The following is an 18704-nucleotide window of genomic DNA, read 5'->3' as shown; positions in this document are numbered from 1 at the left end:
TTACCATCAGCGTATGGTCCGTGTGTCCCTCTTTACCATCAGCGTATGGTCCGTGTGTCCCTCTTTACCATCAGCGTATGGTCCGTGTGTCCCTCTTTACCATCAGCGTATGGTCCGTGTGTCCCTCTTTACCATCAGTGTATGGTCCGTGTGTCCCTCTTTACCATCAGTGTATGGTCCATGTGTCCCTCTTTACCATCAGCGTATGGTCCGTGTGTCCCTCTTTACCATCAGTGTATGGTCCTTGTGTCCATTTTTACCATCAGTGTATGGTCCGTGTGTCCATTTTGACCATCAGTGTATGGTCCGTGTGTCCCTCTTTACCATCAGTGTATGGTCCGTGTGTCCCTCTTTACCATCAGTGTATGGTCCGTGTGTCCCTTTTTACCATCAGTGTATGGTCCATGTGTCCCTCTTTACCATCAGTGTATGGTCTTTGTGTCCATTTTTACCATCAGTGTATGGTCCGTGTGTCCCTCTTTACCATCAGTGTATGGTCCATGTGTCCCTCTTTACCATCAGCGTATGGTCCGTGTGTCCCTCTTTACCATCAGTGTATGGTCCATGTGTCCCTCTTTACCATCAGCGTATGGTTCGTGTGTCCCTTTTTACCATCAGTGTATCGTCCGTGTGTCCCTTTTTACCATCAGTGTATGGTCCGTGTGTCCCTCTTTACCATCAGTGTATGGTCCATGTGTCCCTCTTTACCATCAGCGTATGGTCCGTGTGTCCCTCTTTACCATCAGCGTATGGTCCGTGTGTCCCTCTTTACCATCAGTGTATCGTCCGTGTGTCCCTTTTTACCATCAGTGTATGGTCCGTGTGTCCCTCTTTACCATCAGTGTATAGTCCGTGTGTCCCTCTTTACCATCAGTGTATGATCGGTGTGTCCCTCTTTACCATCAGTGTATGGTCCGTGTGTCCCTCTTTTACCATCAGTGTATGGTCCGTGTGTCCATTTTTACCATTAGTGTATGGTCGGTGTGTCCCTCTTTACCATCAGCGTATGGTCCGTGTGTCTATTTTTACCATCAGCGTATGGTCCGTGTGTCCCTCTTTACCATCAGCGTATGGTCCGTGTGTCCCTCTTTACCATCAGTGTATCGTCCGTGTGTCCCTTTTTACCATCCGTGTATGGTCCCTTTTTACTATCAGTGTATGGTCCGTGTGTCCCTTTTTACCATCAGCGTATGGTCCGTGTGTCCCTCTTTACCATCAGCGTATGGTCCGTGTGTCCCTTTTTACCATCAGTGTATGGTCCGTGTGTCCCTCTTTACCATCAGTTTATGGTCCGTGTGTCCCTCTTTACCATCAGTGTATGGTCCGTGTGTCCCTCTTTACCATCAGTGTATGGTCCGTGTGTCCCTCTTTACCATCAGTGTATGGTCCGTGTGTCCCTCTTTACCTTCAGTGTATGGTCGGTGAGTCCCTCTTTACCATCAGTGTATGGTCCGTGTGTCCCTCTTTACCATCCGTGTATGGTCCGTGTGTCCCTCTTTACCATCAGTGTATGGTCCGTGTGTCCCTTATTACCATCAGTGTATGGTTCGTGTGTCCCTTTTTACCATCAGTGTATGGTCCGTGTGTCCCTCTTTACCATCAGTGTATGGTCCGTGTGTCCCTCTTTACCATCAGTGTATGGTCCGTGTGTCCCTCTTTACCATCAGTGTATGGTCCGTGTGTCCCTCTTTACCTTCAGTGTATGGTCGGTGAGTCCCTCTTTACCATCAGTGTATGGTCCGTGTGTCCCTCTTTACCATCAGTGTATGGTCCGTGTGTCCCTCTTTACCATCAGTGTATGGTCCGTGTGTCCCTTTTTACCATCAGTGTATGGTCCGTGTGTCCCTCTTTACCATCAGTGTATGGTCCGTGTATCCCCTTTTTACCATCAGTGTATGGTCCGTGTGTCCCTCTTTACCATCAGTGTATGGTCTGTGTATACCCTTTTTACCATCAGTGTATGGTCTGTGTATACCCTTTTTACCATCAGTGTATGGTCCGTGTGTCCATTTTTACCATCAGTGTATGGTCCGTGTGTCCCTCTTTACCATCAGTGTATGGTCTGTGTATACCCTTTTTACCATCAGTGTATGGTCCGTGTGTCCCTCTTTACCATCAGTGTATGGTCCGTGTATCCCCTTTTTACCATCAGTGTATGGTCCGTGTGTCCCTCTTTACCATCAGTGTATGGTCTGTGTATACCCTTTTTACCATCAGTGTATGGTCTGTGTATACCCTTTTTACCATCAGTGTATGGTCCGTGTGTCCATTTTTACCATCAGTGTATGGTCCGTGTGTCCATTTTTACCATCAGCGTATGGTCCGTGTGTCCATTTTTACCATCAGTGTATGGTCCGTGTGTCCATTTTTACCATCAGCGTATGGTCCGTGTGTCCCTCTTTAACATCAGTGTATGGTCCGTGTATCCCATTTTTACCATCAGTGTATGGTCCGTGTGTCCCTCTTTACCATCAGTGTATGGTCTGTGTATACCCTTTTTACCATCAGTGTATGGTCTGTGTATACCCTTTTTACCATCAGTGTATGGTCCGTGTGTCCATTTTTACCATCAGTGTATGGTCCGTGTGTCCATTTTTACCATCAGCGTATGGTCCGTGTGTCCATTTTTACCATCAGTGTATGGTCCGTGTGTCCATTTTTACCATCAGCGTATGGTCCGTGTGTCCATTTTTACCATCAGTGTATGGTCCGTGTGTCCCTCTTTACCATCAGTGTATGGTCCGTGTGTCCATTTTTACCATCAGTGTATGGTCCGTGTGTGGTGTCCCTTTTTACCATCAGTGTATGGTCAGTGTATCCCCTTTTTACCATCAGTGTATGGTCCGTGTGTCCCTTTTTACCATCAGGGTATGGTCCGTGTGTCCATTTTTACCATCAGTGTATGGTCCGTGTGTCCATTTTTACCATCAGCGTATGGTCCGTGTGTCCATTTTTACCATCAGTGTATGGTCCGTGTGTCCATTTTTACCATCAGCGTATGGTCCGTGTGTCCATTTTTACCATCAGTGTATGGTCCGTGTGTCCATTTTTACCATCAGCGTATGGTCCGTGTGTCCATTTTTACCATCAGCGTATGGTCCGTGTGTCCATTTTTACCATCAGTGTATGGTCCGTGTGTCCATTTTTACCATCAGTGTATGGTCCGTGTGTCCATTTTTACCATCAGCGTATGGTCCGTGTGTCCATTTTTACCATCAGTGTATGGTCCGTGTGTCCATTTTTACCATCAGTATGCGTGTTTTTACTATCCATCTGTCTGTTTTTACGATCAGTGTGTCCATTTTTACCATCAGTATGCCTGTTTTTACTATCCATCTGTCTGTTTTTACGATCAGTGTGTCCATTTTTACCATCAGTGTGTCTGTTTCCATTTTTACTATCAGTTTGTCATTTAGTGTTTTTCACAGATGGATAAAGAAATTAGTTCCAAAGCTTCTCCTTTACTTTGCAGTATTAAACACGCACAGCACACGGACGGCACATGAATAACACTCTGACGCCATCTCTATGCTATATGTGTTTTTCATGGACTTGTACTGGCCTTTTTTCATCAGTGCTGCCGTAAAAAAAACAGACATGTCTCCGTGTGCTTAACATAGTCCATGAAAAAAAGATGTGTGAATAGCTCCATAGTGGATAATAGTTATGTGCTTTATCCATAGAAAAAAATGGATACAACATGTACATGCAACACAGGCGTGTGAATGAGGCCTAAAAGAGACTTTCAGCTCACACATACAGCATGAAGAGAGCCAGAAAGAAGTGATGTCACTGACAAGAGGCAAAAAGTCTGCAGCTTAACACCGGACAACCCCTTCAACACACTGATAGTACACTACATACACATATACAGAGATCTACGGGGGAGGGGGGGGGATATCACGGGAGGGCTGCTTTTATGTGCACCATACAACCCTCTAAACGACTAAGAATCGACCATGTTTCATGCAGACACTAGGTGGCGCAATAACCTTATTTAATCCAATTCAGGTTGTTCAGATCTCTATCCAGTATTCGCTATGCTTTCCTTGTCTCGTTGAGTAGCTAGTTACTTATTAAAATCATTTCTGTTAACATGTACATGGTTCCTGATTATTTTAGAATTGTAAGAATGCTAAAGACTTCAGAAGTTATATTTTTAACACCCTCAGTGATTTGGTTTAGTAGTTACAGGCTGTAACAAATGGTAAGGAAAGAGCAAGCAGATCAGAAGCTGTAGGCCAAGCTTACATGGCTCATATAAAGGTGCTACTGAGGAACAATTGTACAGATTACAGTTAAAACACCATCCATATAGTAAAAAAAGAAAAGGTCTGTATGAATTTTTGGACATGATGCAGATTTTTCTTGCGATTTTCATCGTTTCTCAAAATAACAGCCACTTCTGGCCTCAACCTTCAAATGTACTGTTAAGTAAAGGGGTTCGCCAATGCAATGACATTGATGTCCTATAATGATGACATATCCTCAGGATCAGTTAGGCTGGTTTCACATTAGCGCTTTTTAAGCGCACGCACGGCCGGGGGTAGCTCCGCCCCCGAACCGGCTCTCTGCCCGGCGTGCCCGCCCCTTGCTTGTAGCGCCACCTCCTAGTGCACAGCGGCGCCTGCGATCGGCGCACCCTATCTTTAGCATAGGGTGCGCAGATCGTGCGCAGGCCGTGCGCTAGTTGCACTTTGACCTGCGCTGCGCACTTTTGACGGTGCGCCGTGCGCGCCAAAATCAAACTTTTCGGATTTTGGCGCGCACGGCGAAACCTGGCAGCCCCACCGATTAGCTGTTACCCAGATGTTAGCAGTGTACCTACCGGTACCAGGTGTGCCACAGGTCCATCTGGGGATCGGTGGGGGTGTCAGGTGTTGGAGAGCCACGACTTTTTAGAGATGACCTACCCTAAGGATAGCTCATTAATGTCACTAGAGTGAAGGACCCTTTTAAATACTCTGACAGGTTTCTGTAGGAGCAAACAAAGGGACATATTGGACAACTGAATACTTAATGGCCAGCACAATTTGTTGGAATATTGCTGGTGACTTCCGGGATAACAACCCTTGAGATGGTGCTCAACTTTGAACAAAAAGACAATCCAATAAGTGTTTCAGTGTCACTCACCCAGGACACATGCAAATATAATGACATCATTAATGATGGCCATTAATAAGACATATAAACATTTATACTAACTCAGTACGATAAATGATACACACTGTAAGTATCAGCAGATACCTGTACTAGGTACAGTTTAACGTTTTTAGTCGGCCACCAATTATGCAATTCTTCCACTTAAAAATATGAGAGAGGCCTGTAATTGACATCATAGGTAGACCACAACTATGAGAGTCAAAATGAGAGAACAAATCCAGGAAGTCACCTTGTCTGATTTGGCAAGATTTATTTTTCAAATTATGGTGGAATATAAGTATTTGGTCACCTAGAAACATGAAAGATTTTTGGCTCTCACAGACCTGTAACTTCTTTTTTAAGAGGCTCCTCTGTCCTCCACTCATTATCTGTAGTAATGGCACCTGTTTTGATTGAGTCACCAAGGAGGAAAACAAGACCAAGCTAAGCTACAGAAAACCAGAGTGTTGTGAGTTCATTTTCCCCTTCGTCACTGAGGTCTGGTGAACTCCCTATTCTGGTAAAGGAAGGTAATGAGCCTGATTATCAAGCACCTGAGCCTAATGAGGATGACTGGCTGAGTGGAGTCACGGACTGGATATAAGGCTGCCGACGCCCTTCTGCCCTGCGGGTGATTTCTCTTTGGACTTCTAGGACACCAGTCTGATTCCTGCTCCTCTAAAGCTAAGTTTTCTGCTTTGCCTGTTAGCATTTGCGTTTTGTTTTTGTTTTCCTTGCTTTTCTGGATTCTGCCATTCCCTGCTGGGGTGAGCTGAATCTCCTTTTGCCTGTTGCTCTGTCTTCAGAATATTCCTGAGTACTGACATAGCTTTTTTGAAGCCTAGCGTCTTCAGGGCCTTTTTCACTGTCAGTCTGTTGGCTCTTATTTTCATAGGTTTTTTCACGGATTGCAGACAGCAGCCTTCCTGTCCTTTCCTATCTAGTTAGCTTGGGCCCCGTCTTTGCTCAGTCTATCTTTCTGTCTGTGTTAGTGTTTTCATCTTGCTTCACCGTCATTATATGTTGGGGGCTGCCTATTGCTTTGGGGTCTGCTCTGGGGCAGCTTAGATTTCCCCTTTCTTTCTTTAGGCCTATTTAATTCTCCGGCTGTGATCGAGGGGTCTGCAATCCGATAGCTGCCAACTTCTCTGGTTTTCTGGACTTAGCTAGCATTTCTGTTTTTGCCTCCTACGGTGACTCATTCATAACAGAGAGCTTGATAACTAAGCGGATTGCAGACCCCTGATCCTATCCACACAACTAGCAGTAGCCGTGGAGCGTGCCTACGATGATTCTAGACGCCTCGACACAGCCAGAGAACTATATAAGCCTAAAGCAAGAAAAGGGGAAATCTAAACTGCCCCAGAGCAGACCCCCAAAGGAATAGACAGCCCCTAAACATATATTGTCAGTGAGACAAGATGAAAACACAAACACAGGTAGGAAAATAGGCTGAGCAAGCGATGGGGCCCACACTAACTAGAAAGGACAGGAAAGGAAAAACACTGTCTGCAATCACGCAAAAAAACCCTGCAAAAATTTCCAACACTTCTGATAGCAAAAACTCTGAAGTCACTAGACTTCTCCCACTATATCAGCACTCTGGCATATTCTGAAAGCAGAGGAAAAAGAGGCCAATCTAATAGGGGACAAAAAACAGTAACATAAGGATGGAAATTCAGCACAGCCCCAGCCAGGGCTGGCTGACCGCACAAAACTGAATAGACAAAACCAAGTCAAATGTGAACAATAGCAAAGAACACTTAGTTTGAGCATGCAGGGACTGAACTGGAAGCTAAGACCTCAGGAGGCAGGAAAAATCACCAGCAGGGATAGAGGGAGTCGGCTGTCTTAAATCCAGTCAGAGACTCCAGATGTCCAATCGTCGTCCTCATTATCAGGTGGCAGGCCTCTGTCAATTAGATCAGCTCCTTTACCTCCTGCAACCACCAGAGGGAGCCCGGAAAGAGAACTCGCAACTCCTCTGTCAATACAACCAGCTCCACTACCTTCACTAGCAACCAGAGGCAGGCCAGAAAGTGAATTAACAATAGGCACCTGTTTGAACTTATAAACTTATATAACGTATAAAAGACACCTGTCCACAACCTCAAATAGTTACACTCCAAACTCCACTATGGTGAAGACCAAAGAGCTGTCGAAGGACTCCAGAAACAAAATTGTAGCCCTGCACCAGGCTGGAAAGACGGAATCTGCAATAGGCAAGCAGCTTGGTGTGATGAAATCAACTGTTGGAGCAATATAAGAAAATGGAAGACATACAAGACCACTGATAATCTCAATCGATCTGGGGCTCCACTCCGTGGGGTCAAAATGATCATAAGAACGGTGAGCAAAATCCCAGAACCACACGGGGGGACCTAGTGAATGGCCTGCACAGAGCTGAGACCACCGTAACAAAGGCTACCATCAGTAACACACTATGCCGCCAGGGACTCAGATCCTGCAGTGCCAAACATGTCCCCTTGCTTAAGCCAGTACATGTCCGAGCCTGTCTGAAGTTTGCTACAGAGCATTTGGATTATCCAGAAGCGTATTGGGAGAATGTCATATGATCTGATGAAACCCAAGTAGAACTGTTTGGTAGAAACAAAACTCGTGTTTGGAGGAGACAGAATGCTGAGCTGCATCCAAAGAACACCATACCTACTGTGCAGAATGGGGGTGGCAACATCATGCTTTGGGGCTGTTTCTCTGCAAAGGGACCAGGACGACTGATCTGTGTACATGAAAGAATGAATGGGGCCATGTATCGTGAGATTTTGAGTGCAAACATCCTTACATCACCAAGGGCATTGAATATGAAGCGTCAATGGGTCTTTCAGCATGATAATGATCCCAAGCACAGTGCCAAGGCAACGAAGAATTGGCTTCGAAAGAACCATATGAAGGTCCTGGAGTGGCCTAGCTAGATCTCAACCTCATAGAAAACCTTTGGAGGGATTTGAAAGTCTGTGTTGCCCAGCGACAGGCCCAAAACATCACTTCTCTAGAGGAGATCTGCATGGAGGAATGGGCCAACATACCACCAACAGTGTGTGCCAATCTTGGGAAGACTTACAGAAAACGTTTGACCTCTGTCTTTGCCAAGAAAGGATATATAACAAAATATTGAGATGAACTTTTGTTAATGACCAAATACGCTTCTCTCATTTTTTTAAGTGGGAGAACTTGCACGATTGGTGGCTGACTAAATTCTTTTTCCCCACTGTATGTGGTGACAGAATATGTGCAGCAAGTACATTAAATTCTATTACGTTATAAGGTGCAAACATAAGTGAGAGAGGCAACCATGGATAACTGACAGCTATAAAATGATGTGCTTTCTCTGCAACAGGGATAACCCTGTGATGTTTAGAGGTGTGCCAATTAATACTAACAGATCCCAAAAAGTATTACTACCAGCCAGGAGAGTAACTTTAGTGGGTATAGGGGTTCTATTCACATACTCGGCCATAGAGCCCAGAAGGTCCCTTTGGCCCATATACTATAAAAGACCTATGATAGTTGGGACTCGGAGATTCTGCATTGGGACCTATAATCTTCAAGTTATGCCACTTATACCAGCTAAAAAGGGTGTTCTCATGTCATGGAATTGGTGTAATTAGTTAGACAGCATGAAAAAGGTAACTTTGCAGTTGACTTGCTTTTTTTCTGTTTGCTGTGGATCTCCTGATATGAGAGCTTTTATCTTATATCATGTACAGATTGTTGGCATGGAGATCCATCATCGCCTTGCTGTGTTTGTGCTGTAACTACATTGCAGGTTAACTCCTGAGAACGCGGTTGGCCTTTTCCAGTTCATTGATTTTTTTCTCGGCTGCTCACCTTCCTCCCCATCTCTATTAGCTCCTGACCTGTTATCAGTCTTGCAAAATCACAATTCACCACCTTTGTCAGTCTGAGCAGTTCTCTTAACTGTTTTCTTCAAAGGCATTTTTATCTTCATTTGGAAATATAGTGGTAACAGTGTAGGTGACAGAACAAGCACTGACAGATGGTTACTGTGTTAAGGTACTGTCACACTTAGCGATGTACCAGTGATCCCGACCAGCGATATGATGCAGTCAGGATCGCTGGTACATCGCCAAGTGGTCGCTAGTGAGCTGCCACACAGGCAGATCTCACCAGCGACATCGCTGGGGACGGGGGTCGCTACTTACCTATCACACTAGGCGATCCTGCGTCCTCCCGCCCGGCTCCACGCTCGTCGCTCGTCTCTCCACAGGAAGCCCAGCAGGAAGCTGACGACGAGAAACGGGCCAGGACGTTCTCGCGCGATCAGCGATAACCAGCGGGGGAGTGGGTCGTAGGTAAGTATCAGACATAGCAATATCGCTAGCAATATCGCTGCTACGTCACAAGTTATAGCGATATTGCTAGCGATATCGCTTAGTGTGACAGTACCTTTACAATAGAATAAGCTCAGCAGTGGAATGAATCTACTGAACCAGAACTTTCACTCAAGGGAAAGTGCCTGCCCCTAATGCTACAAGGAAGTGAAGAGACTGCAGAGCTGTGTGCTGCTCATAGCACAACTTCAGAAGAACTCTTTAAGCTTAACCATTTCTATTATGAGAAAAAATGAAAGTCTCATGCATCTCGTTTTGAACTCGTGAGCCTGTGCTTTGTGGTCAGCTTCTCTGTCTGCCAAGCCACAGCATATACAGTTGTGGCCAAAAGTATTGACACCCCTGCAATTCTGTCAGATAATACTCAGTTTCTTCCTGAAAATGATTGCGAACACAAATTTTTTTGTATTATTATCTTCATTTAATTTGTCTTAAATGAAAAAAACACAAAAGAGAATGAAGCAAAAAGCAAACATTGATCATTTCACACAAAACTCCAAAAACGGGCCAGACAAAAGTATTGGCATCCTCAGCCTACTACTTGGTTGCACAACCTTTAGCCAAAATAACTGCGACCAACCGCTTCCGGTAACCATCAATGAGTTTCTTACAATGCTCTGCTGGAATTTTAGACCATTCTTCTTTGGCAAACTGCCCCAGGTCCCTGATATTTGAAGGGTGCCTTCTCCAAACTGCCATTTTTAGATCTCTCCACAGGTGTTCTATGGGATTCAGGTCTGGACTCATTGCTGGCCACCTTAGAAGTCTCCAGTGCTTTCTCTCAAACCATTTTCTAGTGCTTTTTGAAGTGTGTTTTGGGTCATTGTCCTGCTGGAAGACCCATGACCTCTAAGGGAGACCCAGCTTTCTCACACTGGTCCCTACATTATGCTGCAAAATTTGTTGGTAGTCTTCAGACTTCATAATGCCATGCACACGATCAAGTAGTCCAGTGCCAGAGGCAGCAAAGCAACCCCAAAACATCAGGGAACCTCCGCCATGTTTGACTGTAGGGACCATGTTCTTTTCTTTGAATGCCTCTTTTTTTTCTCTCCTGTAAACTCTATGTTGATGCCTTTGCCCAAAAAGCTCTACTTTTGTCTCATCTGACCAGAGAACATTCTTCCAAATTGTTTTAGGCTTTTTCAGGTAAGTTTTGGCAAACTCCAGCCTGGCTTTTTTATGTCTCCGGGTAAGAAGTGGGGTCTTCCTGGGTCTCCTACCATACAGTCCCTTTTCATTCAGACGCCAACGGAGAGTACGGGTTGACACTGTTGTTCCCTCGGACTGCAGGGCAGCTTGAACTTGTTTGGATGTTAGTCGAGGTTCTTTATCCAACATCCGCACAATCTTGCGTTGAAATCTCTTGTCAATTTTTCTTTTCCGTCCACAACTAGGGAGGTTAGCTACAGTGCCATGGGCTTTAAACTTCTTGATGACACTGCGCACGGTAGACACAGGAACATTCAGGTCTTTGAAGATGGACTTGTAGCCTTGAGATTGCTCATGCTTCCTCACAATTTGGTTTCTCAAGTCCTCAGACAGTTCTTTGGTCTTCTTTCTTTTCTCCATGCTCAATGTGGTACACACAAGGACACAGGACAGAGGTTGAGTCAACTTTAATCCATGTCAACTGGCTGCAAGTGTGATTTAGTTTTTGCCAACACCTGTTAGGTGCCACAGGTAAATTACAGGTGCTGTTAATTACACAAATTAGAGAAGCATCACATGATTTTTCAAACAGTGCCAATACTTTTGTCCACCCTCTTTTTTATGTTTGGTGTGGAATTATATCCAATTTGGCTTTAGGACAATTCTTTTTGTGTTTTTTTATTTAAGACAAATTAAATGAAGATAATAATACCGAAGAATTTGCGTTTCAATCATTTTCAGGAAGAAACTGAGTATTATCTGATAGAATTGCAGGGGTGTCAATACTTTTGGCCACAACTGTATAATAATTATCTTTATTTTTATATAGCGCTAACATATTCTGCAGCGCTTTACAGTTTGCACACATTATCATCACTGTCCCCGATGGGGCTCACAATCTAAATTCCCTATAAGTATGTCTTTGTAATTACCCCTGCTGGTATTTCCTGCTGGTGATAGTCTCATTTGGATGTCCAGCCATACTGCTGTAGTTTAAGCCAGTCAGTGATAGACCAACTAGGGTTTATCTCTCTGCTGTTTATTTTGTACCCTGCACCTATATTCTGTTTCTTTTTAGGAAGTAGCAGCTTATTCTATAACAGTTCAGTACGCACTTAAACCTTTATTTTTTGGTTTATTTTACTCACTCTGGGATCTCTTTCTATTTCAGCACACTTTCCCTTGTGTAGGTAATTTGCACTCTGTTCTGCCCTCCGGTTCTTTAGGGGAAACGTGAAGAGCTTGACTGCCTTTCAGGCAGCATTGGTCCGAGATGCCATCGTTTAGTCCAGGGGTCACAAACTCGGCTGGGTATTTGGGATGCACATAGAAAAAAATTTGAATTTGGGGGGTCGCATTCTTTGTAGGACAAAATGACATTTTTTGTGATACCATTTTTTTCTATACACCTTTTGATCCTTTTTTTTACATTTTTGCCTTGTTTATTTTAATTTTTTCTATGACATTCATTGTTGTGTTATGGTAGTTTTATGGGTTGGATTGATATTGTAGAAATCCACCAAATGAGTGGACGGGGATTTACTCGCGGTCTTTGAGGCATACACGGGGACACTCCGGGTTAAACAGTTCATCCGGTTTATTAATCATCAGCATAAACCGCTCTTCGTGAACATAATAGCGTGCAGCTTCCTGTACAACGTCCGTTAAACATGCAGCATTACCACATAAAGCAAACCAAGTCTCTTACTGACCCCGGTCAGCATTACTCACAGTTTATCCCTCACGAGTTATCAGGGATAACTGGGATCACCGTTCCAGACAGTGCCATGCTCACTAGGCCGTCTATGATTTCAGACTCGTAGCCAAGCAGTAGCTTCCCTACACAGAGCCGTCACAGACTCTACCAGGTTCGGGCCTTTCCACGTTCTCTCCCAGGAAGTTCAGTCCCATACACTTTCAACACACCCAGGCCTTCTGGGACCTTGCACTCTGACCACTCAGGATCAAAATACACAACCCCATGTGATCCGACCTCAGTCACACCATATGGTACATGACCACACCCACAAGTGAGGTATGGATCACATGGTCATGACCTCATTACAGGTCCTATTACATACAGCCGGACACATGCAGGCTTTATCATGGACGTTCAGACATGTGCCCACATGCATATTCTGAGTAGCATATACAGCGCCCCTAGCTTTTACAGAGGTTACTGTACCACAATATATAAAACAGCATTTTTAACAGGAAAATAATTTTTGTGCTTTATTTTGAATTTTCTTTTTACATTTTTACAATTTAGTGTCCTGCAATTGTAATGTCCCATACTGGTCCCCATATTGTAGTAATGTCCACCATCTTGTAGTAATGCCTTATCTTGGTGTAATGTCTCCATCTTTGTCACCTTATTGTGGTAATGTCTCTATCCTGGTCCTCATCTTTTAGTAATGTTCCTATTCTGGTCCTCATCTTGTAGTAATGTCCCTATCCTGGTCTTCATCTTGTAGTAATCTTCCTATAATGGCCCTCATCTTGTAGTAATATCCCTTTCCTTATCCTCTTCTTGTAGTATTGCCCCATACTGTTCCCCATCTTGTAGCAATGTCCCCATCTTGTAGTAATGTGCCTGTCTTGGTTCCCTTCTTTTACTAATGCTCCACCCTGGTCCCCTTCTTGTAATAATGCCCCATTTTGGTTCCCTTCTTGTACTAATGCCTGATCTTGGTGCCCTTCTTGTACTAATGCCCCATCGTGTTCTCCATCTTGTAGCAATCTCCCCATATAGTAGAAATGTATAGTAATGTCTCCATGCAGGACCCATGTCCCCATCCAGGACCCATGTTCTCATCCAAGACCCATGTTCTCATCCAGGAGTAATTTCCTCATCCAAGAGTAAAGACCCCATCCAAGAGTAATGTCCCCATCCAGAACCCATGTCCCTATCCAGGACCCCATCCAAGAGTAATGTCTTTATCCAGGACCCATAAAAAATCTTCTCACCTGTCTCCTTTGGCGTATTTTCTGCACATGCAGCCCTCAGACACATTCAGTTGAAATGTATTGCCATGCAGAGACAAAGCTCTCTATACAGCAATACCAACACATTTCAATTGAATGTGCATTCAAGGAAGAACATTCATTTGAAATAAAGTGCTGCCGTCGGCAGTCTCCTGGACCAAACCACGTTCGTCAAAGGGGTCTGCAGTGCCTGTGGGCCGCATGAAACAGCCTCGGGGGCCGCGTGTTTAAGTCCCTTGGTTTAGTGTGTTGTTAGGGCTATTTAAGCTCACGCACGAACCACTAGAGACTGCGGGGTCAGGATCTCTAGTATGTACAGGGAAAACCAAAAGCAAAACACAAGACAAATATCCTGGAATAAAAAAGTAAAAAAATATATTGCAAAAATTGCATGAAGGTAGTAATAATAGTAATAATAAGGGTATTTAGTTAACATAATTTTGATCAAAATAATGTAGAAGCCATCCCGCCACGTCACGGCAACCCTTGTGGGACAGTCCTAACTCTTGTATTTAAAACCTTTCCACTTGTCAAGTGACTTAAATGTGAACAAGGACAGAGGGACTGAACCACCAGTAATAGTATAGGCCAGACAGGATGGATTTTCCAACTCAGAAACAGGGCGGTCACACCCTTATATGCACAGAATGCACAATGAAACAAATGAGAAACTGGGTCTGAGCAGAAAAAGTAAATTAATGTGCATGCAAAATGTAATTGCATATGAACACATGACCTTTACACAGAGAAAACCAAAAGCAAAACACAAGACAAATATCCTGGAATAAAAAAGTAAAAAAATATATTGCAAAAATTGCATGAAGGTAGTAATAATAGTAATAATAAGGGTATTTAGTTAACATAATTTTGATCAAAATAATGTAGAAGCCATCCCGCCACGTCACGGCAACCCTTGTGGGACAGTCCTAACTCTTGTATTTAAAACCTTTCCACTTGTCAAGTGACTTAAATGTGAACAAGGACAGAGGGACTGAACCACCAGTAATAGTATAGGCCAGACAGGATGGATTTTCCAACTCAGAAACAGGGCGGTCACACCCTTATATGCACAGAATGCACAATGAAACAAATGAGAAACTGGGTCTGAGCAGAAAAAGTAAATTAATGTGCATGCAAAATGTAATTGCATATGAACACATGACCTTTACACAGAGAAAACCAAAAGCAAAACACAAGACAAATATCCTGGAATAAAAAAGTAAAAAAATATATTGCAAAAATTGCATGAAGGTAGTAATAATAGTAATAATAAGGGTATTTAGTTAACATAATTTTGATCAAAATAATGTAGAAGCCATCCCGCCACGTCACGGCAACCCTTGTGGGACAGTCCTAACTCTTGTATTTAAAACCTTTCCACTTGTCAAGTGACTTAAATGTGAACAAGGACAGAGGGACTGAACCACCAGTAATAGTATAGGCCAGACAGGATGGATTTTCCAACTCAGAAACAGGGCGGTCACACCCTTATATGCACAGAATGCACAATGAAACAAATGAGAAACTGGGTCTGAGCAGAAAAAGTAAATTAATGTGCATGCAAAATGTAATTGCATATGAACACATGACCTTTACACAGAGAAAACCAAAAGCAAAACACAAGACAAATATCCTGGAATAAAAAAGTAAAAAAATATATTGCAAAAATTGCATGAAGGTAGTAATAATAGTAATAATAAGGGTATTTAGTTAACATAATTTTGATCAAAATAATGTAGAAGCCATCCCGCCACGTCACGGCAACCCTTGTGGGACAGTCCTAACTCTTGTATTTAAAACCTTTCCACTTGTCAAGTGACTTAAATGTGAACAAGGACAGAGGGACTGAACCACCAGTAATAGTATAGGCCAGACAGGATGGATATTCCAACTCAGAAACAGGGCGGTCACACCCTTATATGCACAGAATGCACAATGAAACAAATGAGAAACTGGGTCTGAGCAGAAAAAGTAAATTAATGTGCATGCAAAATGTAATTGCATATGAACACATGACCTTTACACAGAGAAAACCAAAAGCAAAACACAAGACAAATATCCTGGAATAAAAAAGTAAAAAAATATATTGCAAAAATTGCATGAAGGTAGTAATAATAGTAATAATAAGGGTATTTAGTTAACATAATTTTGATCAAAATAATGTAGAAGCCATCCCGCCACGTCACGGCAACCCTTGTGGGACAGTCCTAACTCTTGTATTTAAAACCTTTCCACTTGTCAAGTGACTTAAATGTGAACAAGGACAGAGGGACTGAACCACCAGTAATAGTATAGGCCAGACAGGATGGATTTTCCAACTCAGAAACAGGGCGGTCACACCCTTATATGCACAGAATGCACAATGAAACAAATGAGAAACTGGGTCTGAGCAGAAAAAGTAAATTAATGTGCATGCAAAATGTAATTGCATATGAACACATGACCTTTACACAGAGAAAACCAAAAGCAAAACACAAGACAAGGAACTGGCAGGGTCAGTTGCAGTTTTTAGTGTGTTACCTATTTTGATGAGTGAGTTCCTACACTATCATAACGAAGTCTCTGTGCACACAACCATATGCTACACATTTATAACAGAAAATACGTTTGGCTTCTTCTAGTAAAAAGTTAATTGATTTCCATTGTATCGGCAATGTTACAATTATGAAATGATCTTCCATCCATCGTTAGCATCACTTCTTTCTCGTGGTTTCTAAACTCATTTTTCTGATCATACAGGTGAAGATGTTTTAGCCACATACAAAGAGAACCATCGAGATTTCCTGTTCCCTGAACCAAAGCTGACTCCACCGTACCCAGGAGTGGACCGAGAGGTGCTGATGAAAACTGTTCCAGGCTTCCCGGTGAGTGACATTGTTTTATTTCCATTTTACTGCTTGTTGAGTCAATATAAAATAGATTTCTGTTTTGTACTTCATATACCATAGTTTTCCTCTCGCCATGACATTACCCACCGAGGAGGGGATCCGCCCATCATCAGGACAGGAACCTACAGATTAAAAGGGGCCGGTTCTCCTCGCCTCCTCAGTTGGGTTCCTGTCCTGATGGGAACCTGCAGAGCTTACCCAGGTACAAGCAGCCTCTGTGCGGTGTCCTCAGAGAACGGCAGAGCCTGGGGCGCCGGAAGCCGCATCGGGGGTGTTCTTCACGTAGACCCCTCCTCGGTGCTATGGATGATGTCGCGGACACAGGGTCCGGGTGAAGCCGCCATGAGTCGCGCGGGTGCACCGCAGGTGAGGCTCCCTGCATTCATCCAGATGTGCCGACCAGCGCCGAATATAGACTCTTGGCGGCGACATGTGGAGGCAATAGAAGCGCCCGTAATCCGGAAGTAGTAAGTCGAGCTTCCGGGAGGGACCGGGGCATGGCCAGGCCTTCTTGTGCAGGCATGGGGCAGCAGGAAGTGTGCTGCGAAAATGTCTGCGGTAGACCCTGGAGGAGCACTCACCGTCGGCGGTGGTATTGCCGGAGCGCAAGAAAAGCAGCGGCAGCGGTTGTTCCAGAGAGGGCGAGACCACTGGGAGCCGAAGTGGACAGGGGCATCAGTCATCTAGGGCCCCTATGTCGCACGCTTGATCCCCGCCTCCTGAATCGGTACCCTGCTGAGAGACGGCTTTAATGGTGAGTGTATGTATGATCACCTGATAGCTGAATACCCCCCTTCTGTGCTCTGTGTTCCTCAGGTGAAGAACTTGGGAAAAATTAAGCACAAGCAGTGTGCCTTTTGTACAGCACCCCTGCCTGACAATTATGTCAAAAGGCTATGTCAGGTGTGTGTATGCCAAACCCTGGAAGAGGAGGCCCCAGTGCGTGTATCGGAGCTAAGATCAATTATCAGAGAACAGGTTAAGTGCTCCCTTAGGGGGAACACCCGTAAAAGGAAGCCTAACATTATCGAGTCTAGTCCGTCAATAGAGAAACAGCAGTCTGAATCCTCAAAATTCCCCTCGTCTCTGGACGAAGATGGAAGACCTTGCCTCCCAGTTGAAAATATAGACGCTTTGGTGAGGTTGGTACAAGCCACCATTGGGGTCGCGGATAGTAAAGAACCCAGGTCTGCTCAGGACTTGATGTTTGCAGGCTTATGTCATAAGAGTCGTAAGGCCTATCCAGTGAATGATTCAGTAAAAGACCTGGTAAAGAGGGAGTGGGATAGGCAGGAAAACCGACAATTCCTGCCATCTGCCTCAAAGCGGAGATACCCGTTTGAAGAAGACGTGCTGGAGGAGTGGGTTAAAATCCCCAAAGTTGATGCGGCTGTGGCTTCCTCATCTAAGAAGTCAGCGTTGCGCCTAGAGGATGGAGGTCATTTGAAAGATCCGTCTGATAGGAAAGCAGACATGCTCCTAAAGCGAGTGTGGGAGTTTTCGGCTGGAGCATTTAAGCCAGCGATCGCAAGAACCTGCACTGCCAGAACCATGTTAATCTGGCTGGACCAACTGGAGAATCAGATATGGGCTAGTGTGCCTAGAGAGAGGTTGCTGGACTCCTTCTCGCAGATCCGCGGAGGGGCGGCTTACCTGACAGATACGTCAGTTGATTCCTTATGGTTAGATGCCAGATCTGCGGGGCTGTCGAATGCTGCCTGACAAGCACTCTGGCTAAAAGACTGGAAGGGGGATGCTCATGCAAAAGCAAAATTATGTGCCATACCATGCCGGGGTGAGGAATTGTTTGGCCCCGTGCTGAATGAAATCCTCACAAAGGCATGCAACAGGAAGAAAGGGTTTCCTAAATTGTTTACACCTACTTTTAGGAGCACCTCTAGGACGCGGTCATCATTCCGGAAGAGGTATAGAGGCCGAGACTTGGAGCCGGCGGAACCGAAGCGGAAAGGTTCGTAGGCGCGACTGTCGTTAGCCCTGATCTTCCAGTGGGTGGTAGATTGCCTCATTTTTAAAATCAGTGGCTCCGTATAACATCCAGCTCCTGGGTTCTCAGCATAATATCTTCCGGGCTGAGACTGGAGTTTCGGAGTATCCCTCCAGACTCCTTCCTGTTAACAACCTTGAGAAACTGCCCTGACCAGCA

The 18704-nt window shown here is 44.4% G+C and overlaps 1 protein-coding gene across 8 annotated transcripts in view; it reads left to right on the top strand.

Annotated features, from left to right (window-relative positions):
- The window catches only part of SPATA6L (spermatogenesis associated 6 like), a 132100-nt gene that overhangs the window by 38810 nt on the left and 74586 nt on the right, over positions 1–18704 (top strand). For all 8 annotated transcript variants that reach the window (XR_012219828.1, XM_073542624.1, XM_073542620.1 and 5 more), the window contains one exon: positions 16392–16516. Coding sequence is in view for 7 of the 8 variants with exons in the window: in XM_073542624.1 (XP_073398725.1) it covers positions 16392–16516 (125 nt within the window). In the remaining variant the exon portion in view is untranslated. The remainder of the gene's footprint in view (positions 1–16391; positions 16517–18704) is intronic.

Source organism: Dendrobates tinctorius, unplaced genomic scaffold (genome assembly GCF_039654945.1).
Source record: "Dendrobates tinctorius isolate UK_male_01 unplaced genomic scaffold, ASM3965494v1 ptg000128l, whole genome shotgun sequence".
NCBI lineage: Eukaryota > Metazoa > Chordata > Amphibia > Anura > Dendrobatidae > Dendrobates > Dendrobates tinctorius.
This window is presented reverse-complemented; position numbering and strand designations above follow the sequence as displayed.